Here is a 20,064-nt window from a genome sequence, read left to right as displayed (position 1 = left end):
GACTCTTTCAGAAAAACCCTTGGCGTACGGTAGAACAACCAAGCCTCGCTGTTCAGCAACGTTGTCACCACTTTTTTGTTCGGCATTAGATTGATGACCATTACGAATAAAATTGATAGGATAATTATTCGCTGCCAGCGCTTTCAATACCATTTAGATTCAGATGACACTTCCTCCTCAGTGGATGGGATGTTCTTAGCCCGATCCACGAGAGTGCGTACAACAGAGTGTTTATGTTGCGTATGGTGGTGTGAATTGAAGTCTAGATAGCGGTCGGTATGGGTGGCTTTTCTGTAAACAGAAACGGCTATCGAACCATCCACTTGCCTCGTTGTCTTAGTGTCCAAGAAAGCGATTGAACCTTCTGTTTCCACTTCGATGGTGAATTTGATGTGCTGGTTAATCGAGTTTAGGTGCGAATGAAATTCATCTACAAATTCTTTTTTCAGACACACATGACTGTCGTCGACATGTCTAAACCACCATTTAGGTGGGTGTAAATGCTAGCCGTGGAAGTCGTCAAAGAGAGACTCTATTCTGACTCTTCATTATATGAAAGAACAAATTTATCCATAGAGAACATCATCAAACTCTTAGAATTCGTTCTTGACAGTAACTTCTTCGTTTTCCAAGGAACAAACTACAAACAGATTTTTGGCTGCCCTATGGGATCACCAGTCAGCGCCATTTTAGCCAATCTGGTCATGGAATACGTTGAGGATAAGGCCCTCTCTTCGGCTCCACACCCACCTAAATGGTGGTTTAGATATGTCGACGACAGTCATGTGTGTCTGAAAAAAGAATTTGTAGATGAATTTCATTCGCACCTAAACTCGATTAACCAGCACATCAAATTCACCATCGAAGTGGAAACAGAAGGTTCAATCGCTTTCTTGGACACTAAGACAACGAGGCAAGTGGATGGTTCGATAGCCGTTTCTGTTTACAGAAAAGCCACCCATACCGAAAAGGTATCTAGACTTCAATTCACACCACCATACGCAACATAAACACTCTGTTGTACGCACTCTCATGGATCGGGCTAAGAACATCCCATCCACTGAGGAGGAAGTGTCATCTGAATCTAAACGTGTATTGAAAGCGCTGGCAGCGAATAATTATCCTATCAGTTTTATTAGTAATGGTCGTCAATCTAATGCCGAACAAAAAAGTGGTGACAACGTTGCTGAACAGCGAGGCTTGGTCGTTCTACCGTACGCCAAGGGTTTTTCTGAAAGAGTCTCAAGAGTTCTCAAAGGTTTCAACGTCAAAGTGGCTCACAAGCCCATTCGTTCCATCGCCAATATTTTGAAAAAACCCAAAGATAAAATCAGCGAAGAGTTGTCGAAAGGTGTTGTTTATAAAATCAAATGCAAAGACTGTGCGTGTGTTTACATTGGCCAGACCTCACGCGCACTAAAAACACGCATCAAAGAACATGCTAAAGCGATAACAACAATGGACAGAAATTCCCTATTGGCCGAACACCATTTGCTCAACAATCATGAAATTGATCTGGAAAATGTTGACATTATCGACCGGTCTTCAGTTTGGAGACAAAGACTTTTCCTCGAAGCGTGGCACTCAGTCCGAGATGGAAACGCTATTAATGAACACGTAGCATTCCCGAACATTTATAAGAAACTTAACAATTTTTAATTGCATACCACCCCCTATTCTTCCTTTTTAGTCGCGTTTTTAGAATTCCACCCCCTTTTTATTCAGTACATTCCTTATCACCTTTTTCTGCATTTTTTAGTTTTTTATTCCTATAACACCAGGGACGCCATTTTAAATTTACATATTGCTGAAGAAGGCTACAGCAGTAGCCGAAACGTCCTGTAAATATTTTAGCCAGTGTCAACTTTTATCAAATAATAATCAAACCCCCATCTCTTGCATTTGTTTTAACTTCAATAATATCTTTGAAAAGAGCGAGTTTTTTGGTATGGTTTATTTTTGACGTTTGTAATTTTTAAACGATGTAAGTGCTAGTGATTACTTACTTGCGTTAGTTACGCAATCCATTGTTTGTGCGACGCTTTTTATAGATCGCCTTTCAGACACACGTGCGTTGAGATAAGAAAGCTGACATGTCACTTTTAAAATTGTTATATAACGTTTGTAAATGTGACAAGTCAAGTTTTTTCCACGAGATCGCAAGTGATCACCCACAGCGGAAAGTAATCCCTTGAGAAATTAAAATATTCCCTTGAGAAATTAAAAAAGTCCCTTGAGAGTTAACAAGAATGTTCCAAATTTTGCCCTACATAACTGCTATTCTCCTACTTTCGCTTGTAAACAAGCAAAAAAGTCGAAAAAATGACAAGACAGTTATTCCCAACTGAAGAAAGTATGGTACCTTGAGCAACCCCTTGAATTCATAACGGCGATCACGAAAAGCTCGCACAGTGTCAACATAGAATGAGTTTTCCCGCTGACAAATCATGGTGTTACGAGTTTCTTCTTTGCTCACACGCACTCTTTTGTAAGCTTTATGGCAGTAATCTGTTGATAAAAAGACAGTGAATTGGACAAAGGAGGCCAAGATCTACAAGAATCCTCAAAGTTGTTGCCAAGATCTTTAAAGATCCTTTAAAGAGCCTTCAAGTTCTTGGCAAAGCTATGGTTGACAGGGGTTTTCAAAAATATTATGTTTTGAAGTAGGCATTAGCAACTGGAAGAGCAGGTGGCTTTGGCAACGCCAAGCTTGTTTGTCGCAAGCTGATTGCTGTGACCAGTGTATCTGGCGACATATAATCAAGTAGCCAGCGGAACTCTGGCGGTCACCAGCTTGTTTTGAAAACCCTAGGTTGAGTATACTAGACTCTAGATTAAGAAGTCCAGGTTCAAGTCTGGCTGGGGTCATCTCTGTATAGATGTCTCACTTTCCTTGCGGCATTTATTTAGAACTTTTCTGATGCAGTAAGAAAAAATGAATGAAACATACAATGTATGAACACATGCTAGGGTTGTCACATTGTGTTCTTGTGCAATGCACTTGAACTTTGGATTCCTGGGGGGTACTCCCTAAAATGGCCTATACGGGGAGGCTCCGCCTGAAAGGGGTACCTTTTTTCAGGCTTCAGGTATATAAAAGGGTAGGGAAATCTGTCATTAAGATATTTAAAAAGGCCTTTAAATTTAATATTTCCAACAGACGCAACTTGTGGCTGTATCAAGTGCTACATCAAGTGCTACATTAAAATGATAAGAAAACATCCTGTTTTAAGTGTAGGTATATGAAAGGGGCACCTTTGTCCAATAAAAGATATAAGGGGGGCCTTTTCTATCAAAATGGTATATAAAAGGGTCTTTGGGCGAAGCCTCCAGGTATAAAACGTGTGAGTCCCCCGCCCCCACCCAGGTTTGGATTATGGCACAAAACATACCTTGTAATCTCTTTTTCTCCATCTGAGCTTGTTCAGCAAGGGTAAGAGAGTGAAATGATCGAGGGGGATCCCCTGGATTAAGGCCAGGAATTTTTTCTACTTCCAGTTGCTGTTTGATGGTTTGGTATTCATTGCGACTTGCTGGCACTGTGGGAAAAATGGACACAAAGACAATGAAAATTGAGTAACACAAGGAAAACAATGAACTAAAACAAAGTCAATTTTAAGTGGGAAAGGGGAAGAAGGAAGTAGTAGTAAAAGTACAATTGATGGAACGCTGTGTGGTAAAAGGAAGCGAGAGAGGTAGACAAAAATAAGAGCAGGAAGAAAGAAAAGTTCAAACCAATGGAAGAATAAGCAGAAAAGAGCAAAAAGGGATGGATGAGATGGATGGAGAGAAGAGTGAATGAATAAATGCTAATTAAGTGTAATACTCCATAACTTTCGAGCTATTTTAAAAGTTCGCTGCCACCGTACCTCACCGATTTCGCTGAAATTTGGCATGCAGTCTTGTTTTAGGGTCCTAACTACCAAATGGATATTAAAAAGTTTCAATTCTTTTTATTTTGGAAAATGTCGAGAAGGCCGATTTGAAGCGTCCGTGACGGCCCGCCAACATGGCGGATCGAAGGTGTTCTTGTTACTTCGACACTGAACCTGCCGTCACAGTTTCTCGATCATACTTGGTACAGTTATAAAGAACTATCTTTCTTCTTTCAATTTATCAAAATAGATTCGGCAAATGCTGAGTTTGAATGATCAACGGCCAAAAAGTTCGAAGGTATGTAAATGATGTTTTGAACAGCCTCAAATTTACTACAAAATGAAAGGCTTATAACTCCACTGTTATCTCGATTTAGAACTAGCCAATTGCCATGATCAAAGCTTGTTCATTGGTGAATGGATTCCATTAATAAAAAAATTGAGGAAATGTTACAGTTAAGAATAAAAAATTATAGAACCTCTAGTAAATTGGCCATTTCAGCGCCATTTAAGCGGATCAGCTCATTAACAGCACATAATCGGGAGAAACATGAAAGGGTTACGGTCGTTTAAAATAATCAGTTTTCATGTATTCTATGCTTATCTTAAACAAATACATGATCTTTGCCAAAGATATGGCGATTTTTGAGCGTACGATTGTTTTTCCAAATTTTTATATCGGCGACTTTGTTGTCGAGATTATACGCTGTTGTAATTCAATATTCGTTTCACAAGAACGTCTGTTGCTCGCATTTTCCAAATCGCTGTTTAAGAAATTGCCCATTCCGTAACAGAGTCATTCTTAATTTGTCTTTAAAAATTACTAGGAATGCAAGAATGTCAGAACGGTTTTATACTAGTGAAAATACATGTCAGACATAACTTCAACTGTTCGTGTTATTCGGCTGTTTTCACAAATATGCAAATTAAGGAATTCTAAAAGTGCCTATCTTTAACTATTTCACGCTTAAAGATTCCTCTAAATCTTTTCGCCTACCTTTTGGCCAAACGAAGTTTTGTGTCTCCAGGCAGAATATGCGTTATCAGCAATGAAAGTCGAAGAGATACAGAAGCTCGAGTAAAATTAAAACTGCTGTGAAATGAACATCGTTTGAGCTTGACGCCTATTTATAGATTGCGCCCCGTTAATTAAGTTTATTTATTTGACGATCAGATAAAAATCAATGAATGATCAGAGTCAAAAAAGTCCATTTCTAAGCACGAAAAACACAGATATTTCTTTCAGAAGCATTTATGCATAGAAATACCGGTTTATTATTGACTGTTGACGTGGTTAAAAAAATACTCGGCTTCCAGCGATAAATCTGCATTTATAATTGTTGGGAGTTTGGGGTGTTTTTTTTGGTGATGTTATTGGGGGGGGGGTGGAAGTGGTACCTCCGTATCCTCTTTACATCTCTGACACAGTGGTCTGAATGTTGAACAAAAGAGCTCATCTGTTAATAAGCATAATGCGAGCTGATTTCGAAATAAACATGACTTTACGTTTGTGTCATCAGTAATTATAGCGTTCGAAGAAGGCGTGGCTGAGTCGCGGCAACACTACATTTAGAGAAGTTTTGTCATTTCGCTTTTAGCCCAGCACCCCCCCCCCACCCGCACCCCACCCATGGATAAAAGACCTACCGCATTTAAAAGCCCACACTTCTTACCAAACTGTACAACCCCAGGGCTCATACGAGCGGATTTTTGCACTTTCTTACACGGTTGGGAAGCTTGATGGCCCAATGGTCACTGCGCTGGACTCTGGACCAAACAGTCCTGGATAGAGCTTTTGGGGGACAATGCGTTAAGTTCTTTGGAAAGCCTCTCGACTCCCATAGTCCCTTTCTTCACCCAGATGTAAAAATGATTACCAGTCAATCTTTTGCTGTTCGGAAAGGGAGGTATCCCTGCGATGGACTAGCATCCCATCCGGGAGGAGTAAAAAATACTCGTAGTCGCTTCACGTTGCGGAAACGAGAATAAGCCTGGCCTGATGGGCCACTAGGCTCGTAACCTACCTATTGAAAGACCTGGCGGAGAACTACATAAATGGACCGGGCGGCCATAGGTTTTTTATAGTGAATTGAGGCGGGGCGCTCCCACATAAAGGGGTGGCATGGCATGACGAACAGTAATAACCCATTCCCCGAACTGGGGGAATGGGTTATTGTTTTATCAACAACTGACATTTCATTTATTTATATTTGACCGATGAACTTCAACTTATCCCTAGGGGAGGGTGATAAATTGTAAAGTAAGCATTCAATTGGAAATATAGTTGAACCTCTCTAACACGGACACATAAGGAACAGAGCAAAGTGTCCGTAGTACAGAGGTGTTCCTGTTATAGAGGTCATCATTATGACGATTATTTGACTTTATTGACAGCTGAAAGTAGAAAAAAATAACACTAAGCAAAAATCCGAAATGGTCTAAGATGAATAAAGCGTTACGTTGTTGATTTTGAAATCATAAACAGGAAATTGCATTACGAACACAAAATGTCATCACCTGATCACCGAAGTGTCCGTAATATATATAAAGAGGTTACGTTATATGAATTTGTTCCCTGAGGCCGAGATTTAGTGTCCATTGTCCGAAAAAGAGAGGTTTCGTATTATGGGGATTCTTTTAAAGAAAATAAATGAGAATTTTGTCGGGGCATCGGAGGTTGTCCGTAATAGAGGTTGCCGTATTAGAGAGGTGTCCTTATGGAGAGGTTCGACTGTAATAAAAAAAAGTCCGAGATAACAAAAACAGCCAAGTGCTCACCCTTTCTTTTATTGTAAAAATCTGGACGAAAGTTTCTGTTTTTTTTTTTTAACTTGCCCTAAGAAGGATTGATTCGACATTCATTTCAATTCAATGAGGAAAATGTGTTAGCTTCACTGTTATTACGCTCTTCTTGCCGCGACTCAGCCACGCCTTCTTCGAACGCTAAATTACTGATGACACAAACGTAAAGTCATGTTTATTTCGAAATCAGCTCGCATTATGCTTATTAACAGATGAGCTCTTTTGTTCAACATTCAGACCACTGTGTCAGAGATGTAAAGAGGATACGGAGGTACCACTTCCACCCTCCCCCCCCCCCAATAACATCACCAAAAAAAACACCCCAAACTCCCAACAATTATAAATGCAGATTTATCGCTGGAAGCCGAGTATTTTTTTAACCACGTCAACAGTCAATAATAAACCGGTATTTCTATGCATAAATGCTTCTGAAAGAAATATCTGTGTTTTTCGTGCTTAGAAATGGACTTTTTTGACTCTGATCATTCATTGATTTTTATCTGATCGTCAAATAAATAAACTTAATTAACGGGGCGCAATCTATAAATAGGCGTCAAGCTCAAACGATGTTCATTCCACAGCAGTTTTAATTTTACTCGAGCTTCTGTATCTCTTCGACTTTCATTGCTGATAACGCGTATTCTGCCTGGAGACACAAAACTTCGTTTGGCCAAAAGGTAGGCGAAAAGATATAGAGGAATCTTTAAGCGTGAAATAGTTAAAGATAGGCACTTTAAGAATTCCGAAGTTAATTTGCATATTTGTGAAAACAGCCGTATAACATGAACAGTTGAAGTTATGTCTGACATGTATTTTCACTAGTATAAAACCGTTCTATGACATTCTTGCATTCCTAGTAATTTTTAAAGACAAATTAAGAATGACTCTGTTACGGAATGGGCAATTTTTTAAACAGCGATTTGGAAAATGCGAGCAACAGAAGTTCTTGTGAAACGAATATTGAATTACAACAGCGTATAATCTCGACAACAAAGTCGCCGATATAAAAATTTGGAAAAACAATCGTACGCTCAAAAATCGCCATATCTTTGGCAAAGATCATGTATTTGTTTAAGATAAGCATAGAATACATGAAAACTGATTATTTTAAACGACCGTAACCCTTTCATGTTTCTCCCGATTATGTGCTGTTAATGAGCTGATCCGCTTAAATGGCGCTGAAATGGCCAATTTACTAGAGGTTCTATAATTTTTTATTCTTAACTGTAACATTTCCTCAATTTTTTTATTAATGGAATCCATTCACCAATGAACAAGCTTTGATCATGGCAATTGGCTAGTTCTAAATCGAGATAACAGTGGAGTTATAAGCCTTTCATTTTGTAGTAAATTTGAGGCTGTTCAAAACATCATTTACATACCTTCGAACTTTTTGGCCGTTGATCATTCAAACTCAGCATTTGCCGAATCTATTTTGATAAATTGAAAGAAGAAAGATAGTTCTTTATAACTGTACCAAGTATGATCGAGAAACTGTGACGGCAGGTTCAGTGTCGAAGTAACAAGAACACCTTCGATCCGCCATGTTGGCGGGCCGTCACGGACGCTTCAAATCGGCCTTCTCGACATTTTCCAAAATAAAAAGAATTGAAACTTTTTAATATCCATTTGGTAGTTAGGACCCTAAAACAAGACTGCATGCCAAATTTCAGCGAAAACGGTGAGGTAGGGTGGCCGGCCAAAGTTCGAATCTTACAGACTATGACAATTAAGCAACACATCAACTGAATTATCCAATAAAATATGGATTAATGGGTGGGAAGGCATGAAAAATAGGGAGGGGCGGGTGGGAGAACAACGTTGGGAACAAGAAAGCGGAAGAGTCTGGGAGTGTTGAATGTAAAGATCAAAGAGTATTGAATATTGAAAAGCAGGAAGGAAAGGGTCACCTACAACCTCTCCGAACGAGACATGTCATATGGGTTCTTAAAACAATAACTAACAGGTCACAACAATACCCCTGGCCCTAGAAAACAATTGAGGTTGTGTTTACAGCGGGTGAATGAAAATAGAGGCTCCAGAGAGGTAGTGGCTAACTGGAAGAAAAGGCCACAGATGAACAGAAGAAATCAAGAAGAAAACAAATTTTTAGCAATTAATTTATCTTCATACTAAAGTCTCCTCTCCACGTCCAGTTCATCACTCTCTGGCATCTTGCTCCTGGTTTGTTGAAATCGCACGCAGCACAAGTTGCCTCATCTACCATGGCAGATGGCTACAAAAATTACATCAACAAGCCATTAGATAAATAAAGCAACTGCTTGCATGGTCATTCAATGTATATTGCCAATGTTTTAAGGGATCACTATCACAACAAAATTTTGCATGACAAAAGTTGGAAAAGTTGTGTGAAAGTCAATGGCTTAATTTGATGTACAGTGGAAATTATTGTTACATTAGGGTTACTTTACATGCAGCCAGGAGTAAACAGTTAGGTCAATTTCCAAAACATTTCTAATTAATGAACAATTCCTAAAATTGAAATGTTACCTGAAGTCTGTTGGTGAGAATGATGTTAGGGTACATAGCACCCACGTCAAGATGATAGATCAGTGGATTCTCCAGTCTTGCAGGAGTGTCACGTAAACTCCCCAACTTGTCTTTGATTTCATCGCAAACCTAAAAAGAAATTAAGATAACTATTAGCCAAAAAATTACAAAAAGAGAATTCATGTACCGGTACTTCTGGTGAAGTTAAAGCAGAGTGTGTGAACAGATGCCACTTTGATAGCCCTTGTTTCTGTTCCATGATATACATGACAAATAGTGTAATTTAAGTTGTTGGTCCTCCCAGAATGGATTAGAAGTTCATTGTGGGTTGTCACCCCTCCTTCCCTCCTCACTCCCTAGCATTTTGACTGGTTGCCCAGGCTCTTATTTGTTGGTAGCCATTAATTTTATCCTCGGGGTGGAGAGAAGCACTGTAAGAGTAAACTTTTGTGGCTGAAGATGAGCAAATAGCCACTTTTTAGTCCTTGATCTCAGGATCCCAGAATTAGTAACAAATGGTCTGAAGCACTATTTGATGGTCATTTTACCTCCAAACAATTGCAGTTACATTACTTCCAAAAACAGGAGGATATATAGTACAAGGGCCAAGGGTTCCACAATGTTTCCAAGGATCATTTACAGACATGTACATGTAGATGCACCCCAGGGGGGTACTCCGGCTTGTAAATGACAGGGATGATCGAATGGAGGCAGACTTAGGACCCAAAAAAATCCCTAAGTCTTCCGACATTACCCAAAAAAATCCCTGGACCAAAAATAACCCCCAAAAAATCCCTTGGTAAATAACCCCTAAATTGCCTGGAGGGGCAATAATATAACACAAAGAAAACCATAAAAAATTGAACACTCGTGTTTGTTATTCATCATACCATAAATACGCCAAGGCCGCGCCAAAGCACTTTAGTTCGTTTTTAATACCTAAAAGAAATCCCCCATTTAAATAAAGTCACGCAAAAAATACTTGCCAAATTTTCCAACCCAAAAAAATCCCGGAATCGAAAATTTCAAACCCAAAAAAATCCTTCGATCATCCCCGTCATTTACAAGCCGGAGTACCCCCCCCCCCCCTGGGAGATGCACTAACCTCATCGAAGTTTGTAACAGTCTCCATGGGAATATTTTCCTCCTCGACAATTGCATGTCGCATTGTGCTTTCCACATTATCAATCAGTTTCTGAAAAGCATCTGGAACCTTTGCACAAAGAAAGGATGGATGTCAATCACAGGTTCATTACATTTAGTAGACATTGAGTTTGTGATTTATAATTATTCTCGATTTTTGGCTCAAAAATACCTAAAATTGTAGGTTTCTGGCCGTTACCCTCTACAGTGTCTACAAAAAATAATTACACTTCTTGCTGATGCCCTTGTTTTCTTAAGTTACAGTCAACTCAGTTTCTCCTGGTTAGCTATTCACTCAGAAAAGTTGGAGTTTCAGAGAACATTTTACTAACCTCAAACTTACAAGCTAGTTAAGATGTTAAAACCTGCCACGGAACCCTGTTTTACTTGTTTTTATTTTCAAGGGACATACCCTTTTACACAAAAAAAATTTCCAGGACTTTTCAAGGACTCAGATTGATTTTTCCAGGACTCCAAAATTAAAATTATCCCCTTCACTGCCAAGATCTCAATATTATTTCTTCTTACTGTCTGCAATACAATTCTTATAATGTTATTTCTGAGAATTCAGTTGTTACTTGAGTTTAACAGATTTCCAGAACTTTCCAGGACTTGAGTCTTTTTCCAGGACTTTCCAGTCCTGGAAAGTGCCACAATAAAATTCGAGGACTTTCCAGGTTTTTTCAGGACCCGTGTGAACCCTGTAATTCTGCTACACTCACCAATCTGAATCTGCAAGGAATGTCACTTCTGAAGACACCTGACTCCAGTGCTTCGACATGGCCTCCAACATACGTCTCAGAGTCCAAAACATGACCATCATTGGTCAGCTTGTTAAACACCTGGTAAGGAAACAAATCACTATTTTAACAAAGAGGAAATTAACCAGTTTAAATTGATTAGGTAAGTTACAGCAACAAATATAATGTATCCTTGCAACATTTTTTTGAGAAAACTAATCATTCACACAGAGGGACTGTTGAAGGGATGCAGTCCTTGCTTCATCTCTTAATGCATGTAGCAACCTTCCTGGGCATCCATATTTCCTTTGAAGGTTAAACACCACCTAGTTGAGTCTCAAGGCCTACCAGACTGGCGATTATCTCTGGTTTCTGTAGCATGAAACAAATAGGAGTAATTGTACTCCCCCTGGATGGGTTGGTAGTCCATCGCAGGATAACCCACACCATTTAATTCAGTTTCCCATTTAATATACACCTGGGTAGAGAGAGACCCCATGAGAGTAAAGTGCCTTGCCCAAGTACACAAAGCAATGCCCCAGGCCTAACCTAGGACACTAACTATTAGGCCACTGCACTTGCACTGCACTTTTCTTTTTGTAGTTGGCAAACAACTACAGGAATACATTTCACATAAATGCTTATTAGAAGATATATAACTGACCTGTTCCTGTTTGTTGGGATAGATGATGTTTGCATGGAAGGCTTGCACCATCAGAAGTGCTTCACACAATGTTCCTGATCCTTTTCTTAGAACCTACAGTATGATTTACAATGATGGGGTCAATAATCAATAACAAAGCGCATTAGATCATATATGCATGGATTTTGCGCTATAGAAATAATAAAGTTATGTTATGTTATGTTAGTACACATTTCACAGACCAAAATAGTTAGAAGGACTTTGCCTTTCATCACAATACCTCTAATTCACCCAACAAATAAACTACAACAGGCAAGTTTATACAGTTTCTTCTCTACAACAACTGTAAGTACATGCTAGTATGCTAATTCAAATTGAAAATGAGAGGAAAAGAGAAACGAATAAATGAGGCTTAAGTTATACACAAACTGTAGGATGTTCTCGTCTCAAGTCAGGATCTCCAATCAGGATTTCAAAGGATGAAATGACCAGGGATTAAAAAAGATCTGTCCAGTCATACACGAATGCAAATATGGCGGACCACTCGGTCAGTACCTGGGACGAGCTGCATGAAAGCGAGGCTAGTCAGGCTTCGGTGTTTTGTTTTGACAATGCTTTCCTACAAAAGTCTTGCTTATTCATCGATCTGATGTGTTTCGTTTCGCTGTTCGTACGAGTTGCTGTGTTTCTGACTGCCACGAAAAGTGATAGAAGTGTTCACTGTTTGCCTCTAAGGGAAAAATTGGATCGATGCAATTCGTTGAGACGAAAGAAAGGAGTTCATGATCGCCGCGGGAACATTTTATATAGTTCGTTCGCTACATTTCAGGTTAGAAGATTTTAGAAAATGTGTAAGCGATCACATTTAGCTCCAAGTCGTTCTTATTTGGCTCAATGCTTTCACAAGCTTAAACTGATGGGGCAGTTGAATTTCATTCACTTGGTTAGTATTTAATCGTGCGATTCCGTGCGAGTGGATCGGACGTAAACAAAGCCGGACATGAACAACTTCTTTTGAAACAGAAGATGTCTTGGATGTGGAGCTTTTCTTTACCTTGGGGAAGGCACTGGCCATGCAACTCGTGCTGGAACACCACCAGACACCACATAAGCTCGTCATTTAAACGAATTTTCCAAGATCTTTGAACCTGAAATGTGGCGAACAAACCTCAATAGTTCCCGCGGCGATCGCGAACTCCTTTATTTCGTCTCAACGAATTGCATTGATCCACGTTTTCCCTTAGAGGCAAACGGTGAACACTTCTATCACTTCTTTTGGCATTCAGAAAACACAGCAACTCGTAGGCGTCAAAAAGAAACACACCAGATCGACGAATAAGTAAGACTTTTGTACGAAAGCATTGTCAAAACAAAACACCGAAGCCTGACTAGCCTCGCTTTAATGAAGCTCGTCCCAGGCACCGACCGAGTGGTCCGCCATATTTGCATTCGGTGTATTCAGGAGAGAATATTTTCCTATAGGGCAATTAACTATTCCTTTTCACTTGCCAGACAGACAAATGATGATTTTTTAAACAAAAACAGTAAACTTAACCAGGCACGTAACTGTTTCTGGCAAACAACATTTGAGAGGTGTTTCAAAGGGCAAGTTGGAATTCAAGAATTTTCAACCCCGAACAACCCTTGCAGAAAAAGAGCCGAGCCTGACGGTAAATTGGAAAATATGTCACAGCCAGCCAATCGTTAGACTGATGAACAGTATGTATTGTGGTATAATATTAAAGTCATGTTCTTCTCACCTCATCTGGTTCCATTGGAATAATGGTGCACAATGCAAAGATGAAAGGATGGACATACTTCATGTAAAGGTAATAAGTAGCAACAGCATCAGATACTGAGTAATTAGCCAATTCCTGGAAAGTTGAAATAACAAAAACAAAAACATAAATAGCAATGATATGTCCACATACCAAAAAGACGTGAGAACATTATTTTGATGTCAGTGAGCCGGAGAGAACAACATTCTGATATTACCTGGGGTTGTTCACTAGCCATGCGGCACATGTCCTCAGGATCCAGTTCAATAGGATCATACCGTAGCTTGGCCTGGAAAATAATAATAATAATAATAATAATAATAACGGCTTTATTGGAAGAGCTTCCACAGAGTAATAAATAACACAACAAAGGAGATATCAAGTACCAAACAACAGCTGCCATAATTTCTTTTTTTCAAATCAGTCAACTTGAGTCACAGACATAAGCAGATCAGTAAGCATCAATTTCCTTCTTGATTTGTTATGCCCAACAAATCCACAGGCGGCCCAAGCTCTCTATCAGATTACCTTTGGACGTGACTCTTGCTTACGAGCGGTGTTGTGTTACAAAGATTCGATTTATAAGGGTTTGTATGGGAAACAACGGTTTTGCTTTAAAAGTAAAAAAAAATGTATATTTTGTGAATAAAGTTGACTTACCCTGATTCGTTGTTTCATTCTTTGTTGTCTGCCAGCTTCTCAGGTCGATACAACGCGTTTTCGGCGAGTTATCGTTTTTTAGGTATATTTTAGCAGTGGAACACCTAAAAAACGATAACTCGCCGAAAACGCGTTGTATCGACCTGAGAAGCTGGCAGACAACAAAGAATGAAACAACGAATCAGGGTAAGTCAACTTTATTCACAAAATATACATTTTTTTTTACTTTTAAAGCAAAACCGTTGTTTCCCATACAAACCCTTATAAATCGAATCTTTGTAACACAACACCGCTCGTAAGCAAGAGTCACGTCCAAAGGTAATCTGAGAGAGAGCTTGGGCCGCCTGTGACAAATCTGGCCGATAAGTACACATAAAAAGGCCTTATGCATGATAACATCATAGGCTCAAAAATCACTACTAAGCCTCATTTACGCAAATTATTCTCAACCCTCTGCAACCTTCAATGCAGTTTTCATGTGGGTATTCTTTTTATCTTTGCTGCTTTGTGAATTCGACTGTTAAAAAAATAATTACAAGCTTGCACTTTGAAAGTGAGGCTTGGTGGTGAAACTAACCAGTCTGATGTAAACGTACATAAGAGCTACCGGTATTAGTCAACCAATAAGAATGTGTGTTGTATAAAGAAAATTCCTTACTTTAGTGGTGGCTTTTAGGTTTTGACTTCCAACAGGAAGATAACTGTCTCTCTTTACCCATCTATAGACAAAACAAAATAACTGATCATGATGTGTCAACGAACACATTATACACTGACAAATATAACACAGGATCATTGTTGAAACCAATCTAGTCCTTTAGAAAACTAAAAAATATTTTTATGAATTCTGCTTTCTGGATACTGCCAGTAAGGTTGAAATTAGTTACAATCAGGGGTACAAGATGGCTCATACATGTGACAGAACTTCAAAAAAGGTTTTTTCCAGTCTCTGTAAGATTATGTGAATATAAGTATTATGAACTGAGCTCATGCTGATGGAGTACTTGTCCAGTGCATGTAACCCCAACATTTACATTATGTTACCGATAACAATTGCTGCTAGCCATCTATACTCCTAGATGGAGAGGGGCCCTTTAAAGGTTTTCCTGTCCAGAACACAACTAAACATATCTAGGACCCTAACCAAGCTTGAACTGAGACTTCTTGCTCCCCAGTCCACCACACTACCCATTAGCTGGGCCACTTTACTCCTTTTAGAGTCTTACAAATGTGCGAGGCAGTGAGGCGTGCGAGGAGAGCGAGGCCAAGCAGCCAGACATGCAAGACAAGACAGTAATGCATGTGAGGCAGAAATCCCTACTCCAAATAAAAAGGCTAACCGCAACATACCTAAGCTAACTGTAGGCTAACTAGAGTGCTATTTAGGCTAAGGGTAGTGCCATTTAGGCTAACCAAAGTGCTACGTAGGCTAACCAGAATGGATCGCATGCCTTGCTGCCTTGCACTTTGTGATGACCCCTCCTTTTAACAAATGCTGAATTCCGTCCATTTTCTTTTGATGTTCGCTTGACAGTTTGGTAATTCAAGGCAATGTCTGATTATTGTCTTTATTCTTGTCACTTTTCTGCTTGCCAATGTATTGATATTGTGTCGAGAAATCAGATGCTGATCACCAACAGGAATTACCTGAAAGCATCCATGTGGATTGATGGCCTGCTCTTGTACTCTCCTTGTGCATCAGCCACGAAACCTAGAAAATAATTTACAAAATAGATGGATTTAAAGATTCAAAAGCAGGACTATGCTGCAGGAATACCGGAAGCTCATCAAGGTACAGCAAACGTGAAGATTCATTAAGAGCTTTAGTGATAATTGTGCCCTTATTTTCTTAAGACATGACAGCCATTTTACCAAATAGTCCAGTCTAACTATTTGGTTACAAAACTTCACCACAAACAGGCTTTACTTTTCCAATAACATCAAGGAGAGAGGGAATGAGGTGAGCTCACATGTTTTCACAAGACGAAAGGAGGCACTGACTGCAGGGCATTTGGACCCTCAGTGATGGTACAACAAGGAATCAAACCCCTGACTCTGCAGACTGGCACCCTACAACTCAGCTAACCAGGCAGCGGTTGTATCCTAAAACTACCAAAGGGATCTGGTAAAAGGCTTCTGTCTGAGTATGTTTATTGCTTTTGCTTGCAGTTATTTTGTTACTCACCAATTTCATCATACATGCTGATACCATGGTGAGCTGCACGGGCCTCAACAAATGGCCTACAGAGGACAATACAGTGAGAATTAAATACTGCAGCATTCTAAGAAGAGTGACTGATCATGATAAGCTCACATGGTAAAACAAGCACCAACTGATTGAAACACAGGGGAGAGTCTGGCAACTTGATGGCCTTGTAATCGTTAAGCATGCCATCTTGTCTTTACAATATTCATTCTCAGTAATCTCTAGGTAAACTCCTCTGTCTTGCTGACTGGAAAGCCTCCTGCCAGTAGCTAGTTTATTAAAACTTTTTGTTTCTCTGGATTCCAGGGCACGACCAGCCTTTTGTTTGCAGTTGTGCTGACTGGCCTTCCAGCATAACAACGTTTATTATCTTTTTAAATTCTTATTGAAACTTGAAGTGTAGATCTTAGTCCCTTTGCAGGTAGCCCATTATAATTATATATTGTAATGATAATTATGAGAAATTCTTACCAATCAAAAGAATCTCCATTGTATGTTACAAAGATGTTTGGTTTGACTTCAAGAATGTGCTCAAAGAAACGCTGTATGAGGGTTGACTGCAAAAAAAACAAAATAATACAGTGTATATGTTACAGGTCAAATTTTTCAACCTAGGTTATTTGTTTTTAACCTATTTTTTTTTATACTAGGTTAATAAGTAGAAAATTAAAACACCTCCCCTCCCTCACTGTCTCTGAACCCCCCTTTCACCATCCTTACTTACCCTCCCCTACCATCTGCTGTTATACAACCCCCCAAATCCTTCAGATTTGCTGTCCAACCTCTTATCCATTTCGCCACATAGGAAAATGTTGGATGACTCACAATTTTTTTAAACATATATGACTCCAATCTAAACCCTAACCCTAATAATAAAAATAAATTTTTACCTAGGTTGAAAAAAATAACCTAGGTTAAAAAAAAATTTAACTTGAATTTAAATTTGACCTGTAACATATATTTATAATACTTGCAAGCATTATCTGAATTGAATAAACGTACACTGTAACCCACAAGTAGTAACATCAACAATAGTGTAATATGTATACAATATAATACAATACACTTCTTACCTCATCTGGCTCATTTATAACTGTAAACTGTCCTTCATACTCAGGTTTTGGTGTGTACTCAAAATCTTCTATGTCTTCAGAAACTATTTCTCTGTTAATGATCAAATAGCCCTGTAAAGAGTACAAGGATGTATGTAAGAACAACTATTTTTTTCACCTCCCCCGCCCCCCCCTGCCACCACTCTATTTACTGCCTGTAATGCAAATAGCAGGTACTCCACGACAGTAACAGAATCTGGCATCCACAGAGTAGTAAAGTACCAGTGAGAGTAAACTATCGTCTTCCAATACATTCAATAAAAAGCTCTCACAAGCAATGCACTGACAATACCTTTACAAAAGTTTGTTCGATTAATAAAACATGATTCTTACCTGGCCATCAATCATGTAAGAAATCATCATAATGGAGTCTGTGCTGGAGTCAGGAAATTTGAGCGGCAGTTTAGTAGTCTCTATATCAAATGCCAGTATAACAGGTTCCTGAAGGGAAAGATAAAAAAATATTACCGGTAATACTTTACAAAACCCATACATGTTGGTAGGAAACATAGGGGCCTAACGGATAATTTATCGTAAAAAATGTTGTCGGATAATTTATGTTGGACTCCAAATCAAGGGGACCAGGTCAAAGCCAAGTGGCTGAGTTCCTTAATCTCACAGTGCCCACGGTGCAAAGAAAATGGGTTTTCAAGCTTGCCCTTTAGCCAATTTAAAACCATTTTGTGCAAGCCTAATGAATAAAATCCACAAGCTCAACAGAAAAATCCACAACCCCGGGGCTATATATTGAGCAGGACCTTTCTTTGCGCACAGGTAGTGAACTGAAACCAGATCTAGGGATAAGTGCAGGTACTGATCAGCCACTTGACTCCCCCACTTCCTCCACCCATTGGATTGGAACAGATTGGAACAATCTGAACCTTAACCTTGTAATAAGTAGATGTCTGCATGAGTAGCCTGAATAGAACAAGGTGACAGCTCAAATAGCATTTTGCTTACTGGTCTGTCCAACAGGTCATCTCTCCTGCTAATCTCAGCATGAATCCCACCACGAACTTTCACATTGTACCAGTGACCCTGTTTGACAACAAAACGTCACTCAGGAATTACAAACAAAAGTAATTAACACATCTAATTTTGCCTTGTAACATTGACATTGCATGGTCAAACAAACAAGTGATGAGAATTGAAAAAAATCAACAACTCTCAAACTATACGTATGACAACTAAAGTAAAGGAAATTATGGCAATGATTAAATTTATACTCAAATCTTGAAACTTAAACAGCCTGAAACTGTTTAACAGAGCTGCAAATAACAGTCGAACATCGGACACTGGCTGACCACAATTTCCCAATGTCCAATGAAATTCCAACTGTGGTCGGACAGAATGTCCGAACAACTTTTTCTTTTGCTTTCCAGTGCAAACACCAATGTTCTGCATTAACAACGCATAAGATTAGCAGGTTTACATATTGAGCAGTACTGTAAGAAAAAATTTTTTGCAGCCCTGGTTTAAGGATAAAATTAAATGTGTATGACCATAGTCAGTACTTTTTACACTTACCACAAAAATCTTGAGATCAATGGCTGCTCTTACATGGTAGGGCACATCATATTCCCTAATAAAATAAAATGCACTTTTAGTATATTTACTCTTTGCAATGAACCACAAGCATTCAAGACTGAAGCCAGCAAATACATCCACCTCTCATCGCTCCTGGCGGCAAGGTCAAAAGCAGCCAGTCAGCGTAGGAGCAATGAGAGATGTAACAAATTAAAATGAGTCACTTGCATTTTTGTTTGTCAACAATATTAACTGATTTGTCATGATACTTTCAAAGGTTCTTAAAGGTAAAATATACATGACTTTGCTGACAAAACTTTGGCAGTTTATGAAAAATCACAAGTTTGATGGTGAAGAAGACATGTTTTTGCACCAAGTGGCAAATTGAATTTGTCTAGGAAAATGTTTGTTCCTTAGTCAACCAACAAACTTAAGGGTGTCTGGTTTGCCCATCACAGCAAAGATATTCCAAAGAAATTGGTGTTCCCATTGTGGAAATGTTGTTACCTGATATCAATAACATTTGCCATTTGATCAGCATTTCTTCTGTTAGCTGCAATCATTTCCTCCTCGTTCATATCTGCACCCATAACAATGTTGTAAGCTGCATTTGTCTTGGCCTGTTCTTTGTTCTTACGGACAGCTGGCATGATTTCCCTTGAGACAAAACAAATGCATTGTGAATGATAACAATATCACAAGAAGACTTAACAATCATCATTATTATCGTCGTCATCATCATGTTTCTTATTTGTAGTGATGTTGCAAGCTCCTACAAATGTCTTAGCGAAGGTCAAGCAAAGATCCTTGCAAAGAGATTTCATTGTAAGAAACATTGAGATTTTCTATGATTTGTAAGGATTTGAACAGAAACCCAAAAGGATCTTGCAAGATCTTTGAGGATTCTTTCAGGGATCTGAAGGATCTTTGCAGGGATGTAAAAGATCTTTACGATATTATGCAAGATCAGAATTATCTTCAACATTTGTCGGATTGCTTCAACAATTTTCTAGTACCAGATGGAGATGGGAACTGTAGGAGTAACCTATCATGCCCAAGAATGCCAT

General features: G+C 39.0%; 1 protein-coding gene across 1 annotated transcript in view; it reads right to left on the bottom strand.

The window, feature by feature from the left end:
* LOC144663361 (DNA polymerase epsilon catalytic subunit A-like) overlaps positions 1-20,064 on the bottom strand; it is a 53,666-nt gene that overhangs the window by 28,963 nt on the left and 4,639 nt on the right. Inside the window, exons 7-24 of the mRNA XM_078524270.1 lie at positions 19,505-19,654; positions 18,998-19,052; positions 18,431-18,508; positions 17,804-17,911; positions 17,432-17,542; positions 16,830-16,915; positions 16,338-16,393; positions 15,800-15,863; positions 14,811-14,871; positions 13,710-13,781; positions 13,475-13,588; positions 11,736-11,828; positions 11,054-11,173; positions 10,294-10,401; positions 9,189-9,317; positions 8,811-8,913; positions 3,393-3,539; positions 2,363-2,508 (exon numbers count right to left, since the gene is read on the bottom strand). Coding sequence (XP_078380396.1) covers positions 2,363-2,508; positions 3,393-3,539; positions 8,811-8,913; positions 9,189-9,317; positions 10,294-10,401; positions 11,054-11,173; positions 11,736-11,828; positions 13,475-13,588; positions 13,710-13,781; positions 14,811-14,871; positions 15,800-15,863; positions 16,338-16,393; positions 16,830-16,915; positions 17,432-17,542; positions 17,804-17,911; positions 18,431-18,508; positions 18,998-19,052; positions 19,505-19,654 — 1,801 coding nt within the window. The remainder of the gene's footprint in view (positions 1-2,362; positions 2,509-3,392; positions 3,540-8,810; positions 8,914-9,188; positions 9,318-10,293; positions 10,402-11,053; positions 11,174-11,735; positions 11,829-13,474; positions 13,589-13,709; positions 13,782-14,810; positions 14,872-15,799; positions 15,864-16,337; positions 16,394-16,829; positions 16,916-17,431; positions 17,543-17,803; positions 17,912-18,430; positions 18,509-18,997; positions 19,053-19,504; positions 19,655-20,064) is intronic.

The sequence above is a fragment of the Oculina patagonica genome, chromosome 8, assembly GCF_052425735.1.
Source record: "Oculina patagonica isolate OP01 chromosome 8, crgOcupat, whole genome shotgun sequence".
Lineage (NCBI taxonomy): Eukaryota > Metazoa > Cnidaria > Anthozoa > Scleractinia > Oculinidae > Oculina > Oculina patagonica.
Note: the sequence above shows the minus strand (reverse complement) of the source record. Positions and strands in the feature narration are given on the sequence as shown.